The 19,383-nt window shown below is 50.7% G+C and overlaps 1 protein-coding gene across 1 annotated transcript in view; it reads left to right on the top strand.

Moving 5' to 3' along the window:
• BMP6 (bone morphogenetic protein 6) overlaps positions 1–19,316 on the top strand; it is a 178,581-nt gene extending 159,265 nt beyond the window's left edge. Inside the window, exons 5-7 of the mRNA XM_008262354.4 lie at positions 17,205–17,281; positions 17,984–18,094; positions 18,189–19,316. Coding sequence (XP_008260576.2) covers positions 17,205–17,281; positions 17,984–18,094; positions 18,189–18,338 — 338 coding nt within the window. The 3' untranslated portion in view covers positions 18,339–19,316. The remainder of the gene's footprint in view (positions 1–17,204; positions 17,282–17,983; positions 18,095–18,188) is intronic.
• Positions 19,317–19,383: the final 67 nt, after the last annotated feature.

Below are 19,383 nucleotides of genomic sequence, written 5' to 3'. Positions count from 1 at the left end.
ATTCAACTTCAGTGTCTCTCTCTGAAGTGGGGATGGTGACTATTTGCTGATTTGCTGGGATTAAATGAGAAGCAGGGATCTACCTCGCAATAGCATCCATTCTGGGAAGTCAGAGCTCAGAGTTTATATTAGGATTCCTGGAAAGGAAGTAGCATACCTCTGGCCAGGGCATGAATTCTTCCAGGGCACTGTTTGTAGATGTCCTCTTGGGGCCTGCATTGTGGCACAGCAGGTTAAGCCGCCCTTTGCGATGCTGGCTCCCATATCCAAGCACCGGTTCAAGTCCCAGCTGCTTCACTTCTGAACCAGCTCCCTACGGACGCACCTGGGCAAACGGCAGAAAATAGTCCACATGCTTGGGCCCCTGCCAGCCATGTGGGTCACTTTGGTGGAGTTCCAGGCTCCTGGCTTTGGCCTGGCACAGCCTTGACTCGTGCAGCCATTTCAGGAGTGAACCAATGGATGGACAATCTCTCTCTCTCTCTCTCTCTCTCTTTCACTTTGCCTTTCAAATAAGTAGATAAATCTTTTTTTTTTTTTTTTTAATAATCGTCTTCAAGGGCCAGAAAGAGTTAATGCAGCTTTCCAAAGTGTACCCAGTTTTTCTTCTGGGAAAAAGTCTCTCTGATTGAGTCTGATTTAATCAGCCATCCCCTCGGCCCGTGGCTTGGATGTGGCACTTGAGGCTCCACCACCCAGTGGGATGTGACATTTTGCTTCTTGTTGTCCGGGTGTTTCTTGGAAGCGTCACACAGCATGGGTGTTCCTGTGTTTACCACTGGAAATGGTCATGGTTGGGGTTTGAGCAAAAGGAGGAGAAACGCTAGCTTCCCTTCAGATGTGGCCTGCTGCGCGGAGTTCCTTGTCTCTGCTTCCCTGCAGGGCACGGTGAAGTCTGCCAGTGGTAGGCTTCCATTCATTAATGAGCTGTGGTCAGTGTGCTACCGTGACCTCAGATGCAGAGGCATCTCTTGAAACGTTGATTGCTTTTGAAAATTAAAATTTCACTGGATGTATTCAGTATCTCCCCCGCTCTGCCCAAAGCACACACCAATCTTTCTTAATTGAGAAAACATGTTGTCCTTGATGTTGGTTTCGGCGATGTCACCCAATTATTATTTTCCAGGTCCCTTTCAACTTTTGTTTTTCAACTTGATGAGATGAAATTAAATGTGGATATTAAAATTGATTTAATTTGTAATAAGATGCAAGGATCTGAATTTTTCCTTGAACTCCCCACCCTCTTCCCCCGCCTCCCAAGCCAGGGCTTCCAAGTTTGCTTTGCTCTTTTCAGCAGAACCAAAGCACAAGAATTCACAGAAAATCAGTCTGGCTTCAGAGGTCAGGGGTGCTTCCAAAAGTTCATGGAAAATGGACTCAAAGGAGGTTTATTTTGGTGCAAAAATTTTAAAAATATTCCATGCACAGTTTTCCATTATACACACTTTCCATGAAATTTTTGAAAACCCGTATGCATGGAATAAGCTTTTAAATTCCATTTCCATGAACTTTCTGAAGTACTTCCTAATTAAAAGGCCCCAGAAGGCATCACTGTGAGGGCTCCCCCCTCTTCCTCTCTTCAAGGACCCTATTGAGTGGTCTGAGAGATCACTTGGGTCTGACGCACTGACATACTGCTTGATAAATTTGCCTCTTCCTTATTTATTCTTCCATTAATGGAGGTGGACACATGGAGGGAGAGGTCCTCTCCAAGAAGAGATTTCCAGAAAGAAGGCCTCCTACCCGGAAAAGTGGGCCTGTGGTCTTAGGTGGGGGCCAGACGATGCTGAGCTTCGTGAACCAGCTGGCTGGCCCGGAGACAGAACACTTGTGGTCTTTGTGAAGCAGGGCTCTCCCCATGTCAGTCTCTCTCGGCGGCTTGAAGGAAGGCATTCCTTTGCCTCTGCTGCCCCCTTCTTCCACAGCATGCTTGCAGGGAATTGATACTTCTCCATGGAAACCAGAAAGAAGCCCACTGGGGATCGGCCGACATCTGGGTAAAGAGGTTCCCGTCATTCATCAATTGCCTGTCATCAGGACGAAACAGGGCAAGAAGTCCATGGCTATTTTTAGAATGGAGCTGTGTGTGCCTGGGACAGCAGGGCTCACGCATAACAAAGGAGAGAGGCCAAGAACCCCGGCCGCTGCCTCCCTGCCGCCCACCCAAAGCTGCTCGAACATTTGTACTTGGCTTGCGAGCTGGACTTTCCAAGCACATGTGCTGGCTGGTGGGTCTGGACGAGCCCTGGATGACGGCTTCCACTCGCCCTCGCTGCTCTGCAGCTGTCTGCTCCCTGGGAACGAAGGGTGTTGGCCATGCTGTGCATCTCCAGTGGGCCGGGTGGCCTCTGGACAGCACCCTCACACAATGGTCTTTGCACACATCTGACTCGCCTCCGTGGGAGCCATGCGTGCAGCCTGCAGGGGTCCCAGTGCCTGGCAGTGCTCTGGCAGCCTCCCGTTCCCTGAAGTGCTGCAGCTTCATGGTGTTAGTCACTTTCAACTTGCAGCCATTCACCTTGTTGGCTACTCTCAAGGTTCACGATTTTATCTCCCGGGGGATGGTGACACCACTCGGACAATCAATTAACAGATCCAGATGGTCTTGAAGGACGTGGCCATTCCAGGTTCTGATCACACGTTCCCAGGATCTTTCCAAGTCCTCTTTGGTGGGGGAGGGTGGTGAGAAGGAGGTGGCTAATGGGATTTAAAGTGAGCTGGTGATGCTGAGGTCCTGTGCAGTGTCAGCCGGTTGACTGCTGCCCAGAATTGGTCTTTGTTTTGGCAGATGACGCTTTGGAAACATTATTTGCCACTTCTAACAATTCGTGCAAAATTGGAGTAGTCTTCAATGTCTATGTCATCGTCACCTGGCTCCTCTGCGGCCCTGGGATACGTGCGTACGTGATGACCTTCCAGTTGATAGTTCCTGTGTGTGTATCCCTTATACTTTCCCACTGAGACTGTCTATGCTTTCAGAATAAGAAAGGCAACCAACATTCATTCCTCCTCTGCAAGACAGCCGTTTAAGCAGCGCACCGTGGCCATGCAATCTTGTGCTGTGGTCTGGGGCTCTCACTGTCACAGTGTCCCCAGCGCTTCCTCGTGGGCATCCGTGGGGTGGACGGTAGACAGGGAAATCTTAGAATAGATTTGGCTCAGGACTGCAAGTTGGTGGTTTGTGTGAGGTCAGAGGAGTTGGGAATTTTATTGTATCATCATGATCTTACATTAAAATTTTAGCACCTACAGCTTGGCTTCCAGATATCTGAGTTGAGAGATAAAGGTATGTTCATGGCTTCCTAAATGAAATCAAATCTTAATTCTCCATCGAGGAGCAGGACAGGTGTGACGTTAGTGATTCAACGAGCCATTCCAGCTGCACTTCCATGATGCCCAACTCTCATCCACACAGTTAAGCCTCTTTGGGATAATGGTTACCAAGCAATTGAAAGAGACTAGAAAGTTCTTTCCTATCTCATCTCTAGGTTTATCACTTGACAATATACAAAGGACCAGCGGTGCTAAACAGCAATAATAAAGAGGCGTAATCAGGGGCTACAAAGGCTAAGTAACTCACCGACTGTTAACCCTTTGGGGGGACTGGAGATTGGGAGTGACAGAGAAGAGACAGTACTTAGAGCAAGAGAGTCTTGGAGCTCCATCTTTAAGGAAAACCTTGGTCTGTGTTTAAGACGCTTCATCCGTGATCTTTATAAGATCAAAGCTCCGGCTGTATTAAATGGAGCACGCTGCAGTCCTGAAGTCCCAGAGCAACACAACCTTTCAGGAAGTAAACAGAATCTGGACTCTGCAAATCAAGCTCTCCTCCTCCCCTTGTTCTGAGATGATCGACACAAGGGATCACAGCCCACGGTGGTTCTGGGCCTCCCGTAGAGCCCATGCCACAAGGAACTGGAGCCTATGGCATGTTCCTTGATGGCTGTATTGATTCTGCAGGGCGAGTGGGTGCCAGAGACTTGTTTTGGATAAGATGGGTCTGATGAGCCGGAGGCAGGACAACAGGCAGCCAGGCCGGAGAGGACAGAGGTGCCATTTTAACAGCCACTATTTTGTCCTCGCCCATGTTGCTCTAGGAGAGATGGAAACTCAAAGTAGTGAGTTGTTCCCTGTGAGGGTAAGTTTCCTTGGGGGAGCGCCTGCAGCCTGAGCTCAGGAAAACTCCAGAGAGACAGCGCGGGGCGTGCACTGTGTGACGTGCTGAGCGGGGACAAGCCGGCAGAGCTGCACACCCGCAGCAGCCCCAGGAGCCCCTCTGCAGAGGCCTGGCCAGTGAACCGGCTGCCTCCTTGCCTCTCTCTCTCCTTCCTCTCCCTTGGCTGCGTCTCACAGCCCCGGTCCCTGCCTGTGTTTTCCCCTCTCCGTGTCTTCCCCTTTGTTTCTCTCCCCACCCCGACCCCTAATCTGAGATGAAAAGGAGAGCAGTGGGCCGGCTGCCCGGAGCCCCTGGGAAGTGGGCTGGGCTTTGGCTGGTGCAGCTCAGGTTTGTTGCCCTCCTGGAGCTCACGGACTCGTGACCTCAGATTCCTGTCGTGTTTACAACTGTGGTGTGCGCAGTGGCCCGGGAGCCGGAGTAGTGCAGCCTCGTTGGGTGTTGTCAGGATGATTGCTGTACTCCTCTTCTTGGCTCCAACAACAGGGTCTTGGCCAGGAGCCAGGAGCTTCTTCCAGGTCTCCCACATGGGTGTAGGGGCCTAAGGACTTGGGCCATCCTCCACTGCTTTCCCAGGTGCACCAGCAAGGAACTAGATCAGAAGTTGAGCAGCCGGGACTCGAACCGGCGTTCACATAGGATGCTGGCACTGCAGGCCATGGCTTAACCCAGTGTGCCACAGCCCCGGCCCCTGTGCCCTTCTCTTGCCATCCTGGGCTTAGCCCTCGAGCCTCTCCTGGCCATCGGTGCCGGGAAGCCTGCTCATCCTGGCCTCTCACTGCTTAGTGATTCAGCCTCAGAAATAAACCATCAGTGGACTCCATGCTCTCCCATCACGTGGCTTCCTTGCACTTCACTCTGGGTGTGGCTCTTTGGGAGGACCACATACAAAGAGTGCTGCATGGAATTAGCCCTGATGTCATGATCAGGGCCGTGGGGTGTGACTTCCAAATCAAGGTGCCTGCAGCCCAGTGCGGTGCCCGTGGCCATTGCCTGTACACATGGGTTCTGTGTGGAGGTGCCACCCACCTGTCTGCCCTGGGGTCGGGGAGACCCCACCATCACCTGGGCCCCAGACTGGCCCCTATCTGACTCCTGCCACCATAGGGAAAGCTGGGACCCAAGGGTAGGAAGCAGAGGCTGTCACCAAGCCGGCACACCAGGTTCTAGTCCCGGTCGAGGCGCCGGATTCTGTCCCGGTTGCCCCTCTTCCAGGCCAGCTCTCTGCTGTGGCCAGGGAGTGCAGTGGAGGATGGCCCAGGTGCTTGGGCCCTGCACCCGCATGGGAGACCAGGAGGAGGCGCCTGGCTCCTGACTTCGGATCGGTGCAGTGCACAGGCCGTGGTGGCCATTTTGAGAGTGAACCAATGGAAGGAAGACCTTTTTCTCTGTCTCTCTCTCTCTCTCTCTAACTCTGCCTGTCAAAAAAAAAAAAAAAATCCACAGATGCAGAGCCAAATACACACGCGAGGCTTGGGTGAGGAAGCCAGAGCCGTGGGGGGAGCTGACACTTCAGCCCAACCCCCGCCCTCTCTGGTTGTAGAAGAGGGAGGATGGGGCTCACTGGCACAGCCACGGGGACCTGTGGGATGCTTGTGCCTGATTGTGTGCTGCTGGCTAGCGGGTGAGACTGAGCGAGACCCTGGCCTCCCTTGGCCAAGTAGCGGGAGAAGAAAGGCTCAATAAGGGGCACACTTGGCGTGCAGCGGCCTGGACCGCTGCTCAGCTGTGCGCCTGTGCCTGCCTCTCGGTCAGCACGCCTCTCCCAGCCCAGAACGTGAAGCGGCTTCCTGCTCAAGAATCTTTCTTTAGGGAGCAAGTGGCAGGGCTGTCTTGGGTCTTTAAAGTTCATCCTCGGCCGGCGCCGCGGCTCACTAGGCTAATCCTCCGCCTAGCGGCGCCGGCACACCGGGTTCTAGTCCCGGTCGGGGCGCCGGATTCTGTCCCGGTTGCCCCTCTTCCAGGCCAGCTCTCTGCTGTGGCCAGGGAGTGCGGTGGAGGATGGCCCAGGTGCTTGGGCCCTGCACCCCATGGGAGACCAGGAGAAGTACCCGGCTCCTGCTTTCGGATCAGCGCGGTGCGCCTGCCGCAGCAGCCATTGGAGGGTGAACCAACGGCAAAGGAAGACCTTTCTCTCTGTCTCTCTCTCTCACTGTCCACTCTGCCTGTCACCAAAAAAAAAAAAAAAAAAAAAAAAAAAAGTCAAGTTCATCCTCACCACCTCTCCTGGACCCTGCCAGGCAGCTTTTGAGGTTTCCTGTGTGATGGTCCCCCTGTCGTACTCACGGGTGAGGTGAACCCCATTTCAGCCTCCCTTAAAATCCAAGTTTAAATGTCTGTAAGGTTTACTGGGAGAAGAGAAAGATTTGGGCCTCCCTTTTAAAATAAAAAAGATTTATTTATTTGCAAGGTAGAGAGGGAGAAAGAGCTATCTTCCATCCTCTAGGTCACCCCCTACATGGCCACAGTATCCAGCACTGGGCCAGGCAGAAGTAGGAGGCTGGAACTCCATCCAGGTCTCCCTATTGGTGGCAGGGGCCCAAGCACTGGTGCTATCATCTGTCGGATCAGAAGCAGAGTAGCCAGGACCCCAACCAGGAGCTCGAATACGGGATGCAGGCATCCCAAGCAGTGGCTTAACTCACTGTGCCACAGCTCCCACCCCAGGGTTTTGGCTATTTAATAACAATCATGCGAAGGTCTCCCTCCTGAAAAGATTCTAAAAGAACGTGGAAGCCACATTCCTAAAGGCAGTTAATATCCTTCTAATATGCGTACAGCTCAAACATCCCTGATGAGAGGAATGTTTTTCTCCTGTACAAGTGTAGACTAGGGAGGCCGGCATGGTGATGTAGCGGTAAAGCCGCCGCCTACAGTGCCAGCATCCCCTAGGGGCTCTGGTTCAAGTCCCAGCTGCTCCACTTCTTTTTTTTTTTTTTTTTTTTTTTTTTACAGGCAGAGTGGACAGTGAGAGAGAGAGACAGAGAGAGAAAGGTCTTCCTTTTTGCCGTTGGTTCACCCTCCAATGGCCGCCGCTGCAGCCGGCGCACCGCGCTGATCCTGGCAGGAGCCAGGAGCCAGGTGCTTTTTCCTGGTCTCCCATGGGGTGCAGGGCCCAAGCACCTGGGCCATCCTCCACTGCACTCCCTGGCCATAGCAGAGAGCTGGCCTGGAAGAGGGGCAACCGGGACAGAATCCGGCGCCCCAACCGGGACTCGAACCCGGTGTGCCGGCGCCGCAAGGTGGAGGATTAGCCTATTGAGCCACGGCGCCGGCTTGCTCCACTTCTGATCAAGCTCTCTGCTATGGCCTGGGGAAGCAATAGAAGATGGTCCAAGTCCTTGGGCCCCTGCATCCATGTGGGAGACTCAAAGAAGCTCTTGGCTCCAGATTGGCGCAGCTCCAGCCATTGCAGCCATCTAGGGAGTAAACCAGCAGATGGAAGACCTCTCTCTCTCTCTCTCTGTCTCTGCCTCTGCCTCTCTCTAATTCTGTCTTTCAAATAAATAAATCTTTAAAAAAAATCTAACAATCTCATGAATGCCTTCCACAACCAGAAGAAGGTAACACCCCCGTATGGGATGCTGGCACTGCAGGCGGCGGCTTTACCTGCTATGCCACAGCACCGGCCCCGAGATTGTTGGATTCTGTCATTTGATTATGCAGTAGCGTTCTTGCCCAAGGCCACCTACAGCTTGGCCTGTTTGTCCGAGTTGCCCTGGCTCAGTCCCCAGAGCCTTGTCTCAGGCCTGGGCTGCAGGGACTTGCCCAAGCCTATACTCCTGTGCCAAAGAACTGCACGGAAGACCAGATTTCACTTGACTTTATTTTTTATTTATTTATTTATTGACAGGCAGAGTGGACAGTGAGAGAGAGAGACAGAGAGAAAGGTCTTCCTTTTGCCGTTGGTTCACCCTGCAATGGCCACCGTGGCAGGCGTGCTGCAGCCAGCGCATCGCACTGATCCGAAGCCAGAAGCCAGGTGCTTCTCCTGGTCTCCCATGCAGGTGCAGGGCCCGAGCACTTGGGCCATCCTCCACTGCACTCCCGGGCCACAGCAGAGAGCTGGCCTGGAAGAGGGGCAACCGGGACAGAATCCGGCGCCCTGACCGGGACTAGAACCCAGTGTGCCAGCGCCGCTAGGCGGAGGATTAGCCTAGTGAGCCGCGGCGCCGGCCTCACTTGACTTTAAAGAACAAGGTCCCTTAAAAATGTTTGAGACCAAGACTGCACCTTCCGCAGAGCCATGTCCAGGGTTGCCAGGGAGCCCTGGTGTCCAAAAGCAGACTGTGTCTGAACGGTGCGCCAGCATCCCCGACATGCGAGCCTCCAGGCTGGAGGTCAGGTCTCCATTCTAGTGTCTGCAGCCCCCAGACAGCAGCAGGCCCATTCCTAGTGTTTCCCAACTCATGGGGTTGGGAATAAGGCCCAGGACCCTGCACTTTAAACTTCCCGGTCATTCCCATGACTCAGGGCACAGGCAGACCACCTATGGGAAACAGGACTGCCGCTCTCAAAGATCCTGGCAGCAGCCTCGAGGCGCCTGCTCTGTTTTTTTTTTTTTTTTCCTTAACTTTTTATCTATTTGAGAGGCAGAGACCGAGAGAGACACAGCCGTGGAGATCTTTCATCTGCTGGTTCTCCCATCAAATGCCAGCGACAGCCAGGCTGGGCCAGGCCAGATCCAAGAGCCAAGAATTCCATCTGGGTCTCTCACGTGGGAGGCAGGGACCCAGGGACTTGAGCCATCATGGCTGCCTCCCAAGATGTGCATTAGCGGGAAGCTGGCACTGGGAGTGGAGCTGGGACCCAAACCCAGGCACTCTGATGGCAGCTTAGCCGCTGTGCCAAGTGCCTGCCCCTGGTGTTCTGTTGCCTTCTCTCCTCTTCTCTCTCTCTGTCTCTCTCTCTTTCTCTCTCCCTCTCCCTTGCCTGGTGATCCCACAGAGATAAAGCTGGGTGACCTCCCTTCCCCCCACTAAAACGGATGTTTTCCTACTCGATTTTAACTGGCTGTCTTCAGACCACTTATCTAAACAAAGATCAAGGCTTCTGGGAGTGGGGTGGGGAAGAGTTTATCTGTGATCTGTGTGTTCCAACAAACAAAGCACCATGAGTGTCTTCCATTAGAATCCCAGCCACCGACCCCTGGCCCGCAGTCACAAGTATTCCGACCTGCACAAATATTTATTCATTCCTTGCCAGTGCCTGACATGGAATTGTATGGAAACTTCGGTGTGGCCTGCAAGTATCTGTAGGAGGAAAAACAGGAGAGTTAAATTCCCCCCTTTCCTCCCTCTGGCCCCAATCCCTACTTAACAACAAAAATGCCAGTGTCTAAGCTCTAAAAGAAATCGCTGTTCTTAGAGAGAAAGTTCTCTTTGTTGAGTGGTGGGAGAGGCAAATCACCAGCAGGTTCGCAGACAACTAGAACTATTGGTGATGTTACAAAGGCCTGCAGTGATGTCATGTTGGTTCCACGCGGCAGAAAAGAAACACAAAGAGGTCATCCTGGTCTGCCTTCTGATAGCCACGTTCCTGCAGCCTGGATGGCCCGCTGTTCAGTTCAGCTCTGACACCTGATAAAAGCACAGCTCAAGTTCAAAGTTCAAGGACAAGTCCCCAACAAGGCTGCCCTCCCTTCAGACACTGGCCATATGTGAGGTCCCCAGGCCGCCCGCCCATCTGTCTGACTTGCCTCAAAGTCTCCGTGCCCCCTCCCTTCCTGTTTGATTTTCTAGAACAATTCTGTTTTATTAAGAGGAGCAGCTCAGGGCCAAAATGAAGAGGCCCGTCAGGCAGGGTTGGCAGGCGTGGGGTCAGGTGGGGACCAGGAGTTCCCACACCCCTCCAGCTGTACCATGCTCAGGACATCACCAGGTTCACCAGGCCTGAAGCTTCCCTGAGCCTTGCTTTATGTTGCTGTAACAAAACATCTGAGACCAGGTGGTCTACAGGGAAGAGACATTTGATTTGGCTTGCAGTTTGGGGGACTGAAAAGTTCCAGCTGCGGTGGCTGCGTGTGGCGAGGGCTCCATGCTGCAGCATTACGGGGCAGACGGCATCCCGTGGTGGGAGCTCCTGCAGGAGTGGCCCATAGTGCATGCAGCAGCCATGCGACCCGTAGGAGGACCTTACGTCATAGCCATACCCTACCAAGGTAGCCAGTTTTGTCTCACAAGACCTGACCCACTCCCATATCGATGGGAATGAATCCCTCCCAAGGGTGGTGCCCTCATGACCTGATTACCCCCCACCTCTTAAACCCCGCACCTACTGGTGTCATTGCAGTGGGGGCCAAGCTTCCAGCACATGGAGCTTTGGTGGGGGGGGAGCGGGGAGGGGCAGTAAACTACATCCAAACCATAGCATTAGGGCATCATTGCTATGCACAGGTGATTAAATCATCGGCTGCCTGATTTGTTCCACCTCCATCCACCTCCCCTTCCCAGAATTCAAGTTCCAGCTCTCTCTAATCAAGTGCTTGGCATGCCTAGTGACCAGCTCCCCTCCTGGAGCTGTCTAGGAGCCCATCCCAGGCTATCCAGGGTCCTCGTTTGCACAAGACACTGCCAGGGTTTTCTATGCTGTGTGCCAGGGACAGGGCCAAAGAGCATATCTGCTCTATCGACTCTTTGTTGTTTTGCTCGCCTGTGTCTGCCTGGCCTGGAGGGAAAGTTGTTTTTAGGAATCTCTGCTTTTTTAGTGACCACTGATTCCAAGCTGGAGTTTGGAATCTCCGAACTTCCTCTTGCAGAGGAAGACTTGGGTTGCTAGCCTGGAGAGGGCATTTGGGAGGAAGCTGCTTTTGGGGGAAACACAGGCAGAATGAGGTTGGGCAGGGAACATTTCAGAAGGCAGGAGGGCCGTATATCATTCTAACCTAGGGCACCTGAACAGGTGAGAGGGACCAGGGCCAGTGTGGCCCCCTGCACCCAGCTGGCAGGAGAGCAAAGAGAGGGATGGGGGTTTGGAAGAGGCCCCTCCCTTCTTCCCCATGGACATGGATGCAGGTGGAACTCAGGCATGGGGCCACACCTAACAGCAGTAGAAAATGCTGTCTGGCCCTGTGTCCGAGAGGTGGAAGAAGATGTGGGATTCTAATGAACACTCGGCATCCTCCTCCATGCTTCCTTGAACCTTCACATCCTCACTCTATGGAATATTCCTCCCCCGGACAGCCTCGTGCCTCACTCCCAAGGGTTCCTTCAGCTTTCTGCTTAGTGGATGCCTTAATGCCAAGATAAGCTTATCAATGCAATAGTGAGCCCACTCCCACCGAACATTGAATGGTAACTTAGGGTTCTCCAGGGAAACAGACCAAGAGGCTATGTCTTTGTCAGCAAGGAGGTGGCTTATGGGAATTGGCTAAGAAGACCCATGATATGCTGTCTGCACACTTTAGTTGGAGTCCGAGCTGAGCCTCAGGTGAGCCGGTGGAGCAAGTCCCAGGCCAGGGCCAGTGGCTGGAGGACCAGGAAGAGTTGCTGCTCTCAGTCCTGCAGTCCAAAGGCCTGAGGTCCGGGAGCACTGGTGTCCCAGGGGAGAAGATGGAGGCCCCCACTCAACCAGAGAAAACCTGTCCTTCCTCTGTCTTGTCTTTCTATTGGAACAGATTTGATGATGCAAAGATCTTGCTTAGTTTGCCAATTCAAGTGCTATTCTTTGGCTAGATATGTGGGCCTCTCTTAGCCCACTCAAGTTAACACATACATTGGCCATCACAGGGCTCTTGATTGCACACAGAAATAGACTTTTATTAACTTAGAAAAATCAATATCACGGTGTCAGGGAACTCAGTCAACAAGCCTAGAAAAACAAATGCAGATGGGAGGCGCTCAGTCTGGTCATGGTCCATGGAGACGTCACCCTGGACACTGGCTGCCGTGCCACCGTTCTTGTGTTGCCATTACTCAAGTTCTGCGTGTGTGGTTGGGGAGGAATTGTGTTTCATTGGTTTTTGATGACATCATAGCCTCTCTGCAGGGGGACAGAGAGGGGAGCAGTCATTCCCACTTACCTAGGAATTCCCCACCATGGGAAGTGTCCCTCGAAGCTGAGTGCTCGATAAATATCCATGACAGCGGAGTGTGGAATTCTAGGTTTATGGCATGACTTCAATGAAATTAGTTTTTAGTGAATATTTTTATTGTTTGCTATTGATCTACTTTGCATTCCATTGTAGAGAATGTTCATTTTAATCTCTTGGTAGCTTCTAAGAATTTCTTGTATATATTTGGTATACTAATTTTACCAGATGTGGGTGGCTAGGTAGGAATTTATAAAGATACTTCAAAAAACTCATGGGAAAATGTAATTAAAGATAAATTCATTTTGGTGCAAATTTTGAAATCTATGCAGTTTCTTTCACAATGTATGTTTTCCATGAACTTTCTGAAGACCCTTGTTTGTTTTGTTCAGCACTCATGCCTCTAAAAGATATTTTTGTCTGTCTCCAGTTCAAGAAAATATCCATTATGTTTGCTAATATTACTTTTCCCTTCTTTCTGTCTTCAGAAATCCCTATCAGAAATATGTTGGGTGGTAGGTAGTGGTCCAGATGCCCACATCCCATATGGGAGGACCTGAGTTTGACACCTGGCTCCTGCCCCCTGCCAATGAAGGTGTTAGTGGGCAGTGGTGATGGCTCAAGTGGTGAGGTCCTGCTACCCATGAGGGGACCTGAATGGAGTTCCCAGCTTCCAAAACTCCTGGTTTTGGCTTAGTCCCAGACACTGTAGGCGTTGGGGAGTGAATCAGCAAGCAGAGTGCACGCTTACCCTCTTTCCCTCTCTCTCAAATGTATACAATGTTTTTAAAAATATGCCAGACCTTGTATTCTGTCTTCCATATCTCGTTACAGAGTGTTGTATTTTTTGGCCATTTGAGTCTGTGCTATATATGAAGGGTTCTCTTTATTTTGTCCCCAGAAACCTTATGTTTAATGAATACAGATTTCCTAATTACAGCTTTAGGAACATAGTGATTGTTCCCACCGTATCCACCCTCTCACCCACACTCCCATTCCTCTCCTCCTCCCTCTTATTCCCATTCTTTTTTACTAAGATCTATTTTCAATTAACTTTATACACATATGATTAACTCTATGCTAAGTAGAGTTCAACAAATAGCATGAAAAAAAAAACTACCTCAACAACTGAGATGAGGGCTGTTCAATATCATTACTTCTCAAAGTGTCAATTTCACTTCCATGGATGACCTCTTAGGCACTCTAGTAGTTATGGGTCAGGGAGAACATCTGGTATTTGTCCTTTGAGGACTGGCTTATTTCACTAAGTATGATATTTTCCAGTTTCATCCATTTTGTTGCAAATGAGTGGATTTTGTGGTTTTTTTAACTGCTATGTAGTATTCCATGGTGTACATATCCCATAATTTCTTGATCCAGTCTTCAGTAGATGGGCATTAGGTTTTATTCCATATCTTGCTATTGTGAATTGAACTACGATAAATACGAAGGTACAGATAACTCTTTCATATGCTGATTTAATTTCCCTTGGGTAAATTCGCAGGAGTGGGATGACTGGGTCAAATGGTAGGTCTATATTCAGATTTCTAAGGTATCTCCATATTGTCTTCCACAGTGGCTGTACCAGTTTACATTCCCACCAACAGTGGATTAGGGGACCTTTTTCCCTACATCCTCGCCAGCATTTGTTGTTTGTTGATTTCTGTATGAAAGCCATTCTAACTGTGGTTTTGATTTGCATTTCCCTGACGGCTAGTGATGCTGAGCATTTTTTCATTTGTCTGTTGGCCATTTGGATTTCCTCTTTTGAAAAATGACTGTTTAAGTCCTTTACCCATCTCTTAACTGGGTTGTCTTTTATTGTTGGCGAGTGTCTTGATATCTTTCTATATTCTGGTTATTAATCCTTTATCAGTTGCATAGTTTGCAAATAATTTCTCCCATTCTGTCCGTTGCCTCTTCACTTTGCTGAGTGTTTCTTTTGCAGTATAGAAGCTTCTCAATTTGATGTGATCCCATTTTTCAATTTTGGCATTGATTGCCTGTGCTTCTGGGATCTTTTCCAAGAACTCTTTGCCTATGCCAATGTCTTGCAGGGTTTCCCCAATGTTATGAAGAGGTTTCTTTAAATATATTGTCCAATTCTTTAATTCTCTCTTCAGTTGTGTCTAATATATTTGCTCAGCTGTTTCATTTTTATTTTCAATGATTCACCTTTATAAGCTTCTATGTGGTATTCTTCCACATCTTCTTGTTCTTTTTCAAGCCCCTTTTTTATAGTATACTTGCATTAGGGTTTCCAGTCCTCCTCTTCTCTCTCCCCTTTTTTGGACATTCTTTCTAGCCTCAGCAGTGACGCTGACCCGCAGTCCCTGGGGGCCCCTGTCTCCTCTGTCTTGCACGCCAGCTCTCCTCTTGACCCTGTTTCTTTATGCAGCTGATTCTGGCTGAGGTATCATTTCCAGCTAGAAGTTTCTGTCTCTTCTTGTGTTGGAGGTTGATTGGTTGGGTGGTTGTTCTGAGTCCTCTGTGCCCAGCACTTTGACAATTCCTCCCCCCACCCCACCCCCCACCCAGCATTGAATTTGCTTCTCCTGGTACCTGAATTTACAGTGAGGCGAGGCAGGCAGGAAAGAAGAGGGAGTAAGTTCAGAGTTAGTAACCACCTCAAAAAGTTGGCCTTTCCTCCTATTGCAGGTCACTGGCCTGAGTTGGTATCATTTGTCTCTTTTTCTTACAAGATCATGAAATCGGCCTGCTGTCTCCTGATTCAGGGCCAGGAAGTCCAGGAGTACAAAGACAAAATTCTAGTCCAAACAGGCGTTCAGTATCGGGTAACTTACCGGCACGGTGCTGTCTTGAGCAGTGCAACCACATTTGGGTCAGTGATAGGCTGCATATATGATGATGGCCCCATTAGATCACAACAGCTGAAAAATTCCTGTTGTTGAGTGATGTCCTGGCCATGGTGATGTCATAGAGCAAAGCATGGCGTGTTTATGATGATGCTCATGGAAACACATGCAACACCAGTCATAAAGATACCACACACAATTCTGTGTGGTGCAGAAGACGTGGTGATAACACAGCAGTAACTACGTTCCTACTGGTAGTTTCTGTATATACTGTGCTCATTAGCATCAGCCTTGTGACACCAGCAGCAGCTCGGTGCCTCTGGCATCCACTGTAGCTCCTGTTTGCATCGTTTGCTCTTGATTCAGGCTTGTGTTGCTTTGTCCATCAGGAGCCCATAGCACACTGCAGTGTGCACACAGTGACAAAGTCACCTCATGACCCATTTCTCAGAAGCAATCCCCGCCATTAAGCAGTGTGGGATTCAGAAGGACAAAGGCAGTGTGCAAATGGCCTGGGCTTCTGTACCCATAGAAGTCTGCGTTCAGTGAAGGACCTTTCTCCTAAGTCTTCTCCCTAACCTTCATCTCCCCCTCTCTGGAACGTTCCAGCCCCACTATGATTAAATATTAATATGAAAAGAAAGGTTAATCCTTTGGAATCGCAGCTCTGAACAATCATTCTGTGGCTCTGAAACTTTCAAAGGCTCACTGTGCCCCTCTGGTCGGAAGCCCACATCATTGTGATTGGCAGTCGAGGCCATTCGTTTCTCCCACTTTTTCTTGCTCGACTTCTCTTTACATACAAGGGTGCTTTATCAACTGCATGGAAAGATAGAATTAATCAGCCTAAGTTTATTTGGGTTCAAAATTTATTTTTAAGTCCATGTGTGGCTTTTTTATGTCACTCATTTTTCATGAGCTTTTTGAAGACCCATGATAGGCAGGGATTTCAAAGTTTGGGGCACAAAAGTAAACTTTTAATTCCATTTGGCATGATTCCCTGGTTCCCTGAAGTCCATTCCAACAGGACCACTCTCTTCTCTTGCTCCCACCCTGCACTGCCCCTTCTCAACTCCCAGTGTTGTCCAGGGCCCTTGCACAGAGCATTCAGACTGGTCAGTGTTGGGGTCACTCATACACGTGTCTCCCACTCCCACTTCCTCAAGGTTTCAGGATGGAATCCACATCTGACTTAGCTTCCTGATCTGGCAGTGCCAACAAAAGGCACAGAACGGCTGCCCCCATGGGCCTCCAGGGCTCAGCCTCTCGCTGGGGATCAGACTAAGCCAAGCGGGTGGCACCTGTATCACATGGGGTGGGTGCAATGGTCCCCTCTGTCCTCGGTTGCAATATTCAATGGAAAACCCCAGGAATATACAAGTCACGTGTTTGAAAACTGCTGTCACAGAATATTGTTACACTTGTCCAATTTTCTTGTTATTGACCTCTTACTGTGCCTGGTGAACTCAGCTTTGCCAAAGGTAAGGATGTATAGAGAAACACATAGTGTAGTGGGGGTCTTGGTGCAATGTGTGGTCTCAGGCAGCCACTGGGGGTCCTGGAGCATATTCCCCGTGGATAAGGGGAGACACTGACTGTAGGCGTCAGCAAATTCTGGGACTGCTGGTTCAGGGTCCTGGCTTGTAGTGCAGAAGGGCTCAGCCCTGGCTGTGAGGGTGGCACCCACACGTGTGCATGCCTCCCGTGTGGGGTTTCCCCTCCCCCACTCCCAGGCCCCCCTGGATAGGCCTTATGCCACTCCTTCAAGATGTTTCCTGGCCTGGCAGCTCCTGCCCACGCCTCTGGGCTGCTTCAGGTGGCCTCTGTTTGATATACAGCAGATCCTGCCTGCCACAGTCCTCTGTAAACATCAGTTCAAAGTCGCCAAGGCCAAGGCCATCTGGGCTTATCCTTCCCCAGGCCTTGCACATGGTGGGGCTCACAGCCCACACCTCTGGGGCTTCGAGGTGCCAGCCCAGGTCAGCGGCGCGCTCACTGCTGACTGCCGAGTGGAAAACGGAGTATAAAGTGCTCCAGCCAATAACCTGGAATCCGGAGAGCCTTTGAGAGACCACGTGTGTCCGACAGGGCTGTCCTGCACCTCCTACGACGCCCAGCCCTTGGTGAACTCCCCGCGTGTGTTTTTAAAGGAGTTAACGTGTGCGTCTTGAATTTCCTCGGACAGATTACAACAGCAGTGAGCTGAAAACAGCCTGCAGGAAGCATGAGCTGTATGTGAGCTTCCAAGACCTGGGGTGGCAGGTGAGTACTAGCCGCGGCCATCATGCAGAACCTCCCAGGTGAGGGCTGTGATGTTTCCATCCGTCCCAGCCGTCCCAGGGGCCCAGGCTCCTGGTGCACTGAGCGTCCACTGACACCTTCTGGGCTTCCCAAGCTCTGTGATCCTTGAAAACCAATGCTCGCATTTCCCAGGACTCTTACCTCATTCATTCAAAGCCCACAGGACTTATGTTTATGTGGGCGTTTGCACAAATTTTAATAGTTTTGAGATAATGATGTAATAGTTAGCGTCTCCAGCGGCCATCAGTTGCCTCACCCAAACCATGCAGAAGAGCACAGAGGTTTTGCCCCACATGGCAGAGCCACCGCTAGTCTGTAAGCAGCAAATTAATTACAGGTGATGAGAGGTAGTAGTTTCTGTAGGCAAGTGGCAATACTCTGACAGGGGCACCCTGGGCTCCTGGAGGTCCTTTGGGTCCAGGCACCTGCGGGCTCCCAGGCCTAACGTGCAGGTAGCAGCTGAGGCTGTGTGGGCCCAGGAAAGGAGCAAGGGCTCCTGAGGCAGACTGACCAGGTCCACACAACTTTGCCACTTGCCTGTGAACTTGGGAAAATCTTCCCAAGCCTCCCTACGTGTCCACCACAAATTCTCACAGGGCTACAGAGCACAGAGGGTGTACGGAGGTGGGTCTATTCATCTTTTGTTGCTTCCTTGTTATCAAGGACTGGATCATCGCACCCAAGGGCTATGCTGCCAATTACTGTGACGGAGAGTGCTCCTTCCCCCTCAACGCACACATGAACGCAACCAACCACGCCATCGTGCAGACCCTGGTGAGCGTGCCCACGTGCCACTTTGCAAATGGGACCAAACCCAGACCAGGAGCCTTTCCTAAACGGTGCTCTTCCTGCTGCTGTTTCCTAACAGGTGCACCTTATGAATCCCGAGTATGTCCCCAAACCGTGCTGTGCTCCAACTAAACTCAACGCCATCTCAGTTCTCTACTTTGACGACAACTCCAATGTCATCTTGAAGAAGTACAGGAATATGGTTGTAAGAGCTTGCGGATGCCACTAGCTCACAGCCGTCTGCTGGGGACACGAAGTCCACTCTGGATTCCTGGGTGACAACTGCCTTACAAAGCATTCAGAACCACAGTGGAAGTGAGATAACTCTGAAACCCATCTCATGCTGGTGCCTTACTGCCCCACGGAAGGCTTGAAAGGACCTCACTGGTTTCGTACATAACGTGAATAGTCGAATGTTTCACAGGTTGAGGTCTGGCGACTGCAGAGACAGAACTTTGAAGAGCTCCCTGCCCCCGCAGCCCCCCAGAGTTAGCTGGAGCTCAGGCTGTTTGTGATGTTAGTGGGTAAGTAGGGAAAGCAACGTCGGGGAGAGTGAAAGCATCCTTGTCTCTGGTGTCAGCGGCTCAGTAGCATCTATCACAGGTTGGTTATGCAGGATGATGCAGGTTTTGCTCCCAGGAGGGTCAGTTCCCATGGGAGAAACAGCCCCACCTGTAGCCAGGTGCCTTTTGTCTCAGTCATGGCTGTTACATGGTTTGTGCTGTAGTTTGTATGAAAACAGACTTGACTTCAGCCAGAGCCCACCCCATCATTTCCACACCTCCACCCTCTCCCGCCTGTATTCTCAGAGACAGAGTACGCAGAGGTGAGGCGCGGCGCACTCACCGTGGCCCTCGCCTTAGCAAGCAGCTCTGCACCCCCTCTACATTGGCCTGCTACCTTCAGGAACGTCGGCTCTGAGCGCTGGTGCGTTAACGTGGTTCTGTGCCTGTTCCTGTACAGCCCATCAATGCTGTAGTTAGAACCGCTAAAGGAGACATCGAGAAGGGGCGCCTGGCCGTTAGGAAAGGGTTGGGGGTGCTGAGTGTGCTGTTTATAAACTGAAATCTGAAATCAGTTTCCTCTGGTAGAAAGCTAAGGCTCAGATTAAATCTTAGAATATTTTTAAAGATGTCTTTTTCACAATTCATGTACTGGGAAATCAATTTCATACTAAACTGATTAAATAATACATTTATAATCTATAGTTCTTTGCACTTACAGCTTTTTTTGTAAATAGGAACTATAATTTATTGTCTATTTTATATCCCTTT

Source organism: Oryctolagus cuniculus, chromosome 5 (genome assembly GCF_964237555.1).
Source record: "Oryctolagus cuniculus chromosome 5, mOryCun1.1, whole genome shotgun sequence".
Classification (NCBI taxonomy): Eukaryota; Metazoa; Chordata; class Mammalia; order Lagomorpha; family Leporidae; genus Oryctolagus; species Oryctolagus cuniculus.
Note: the sequence above shows the minus strand (reverse complement) of the source record. Positions and strands in the feature narration are given on the sequence as shown.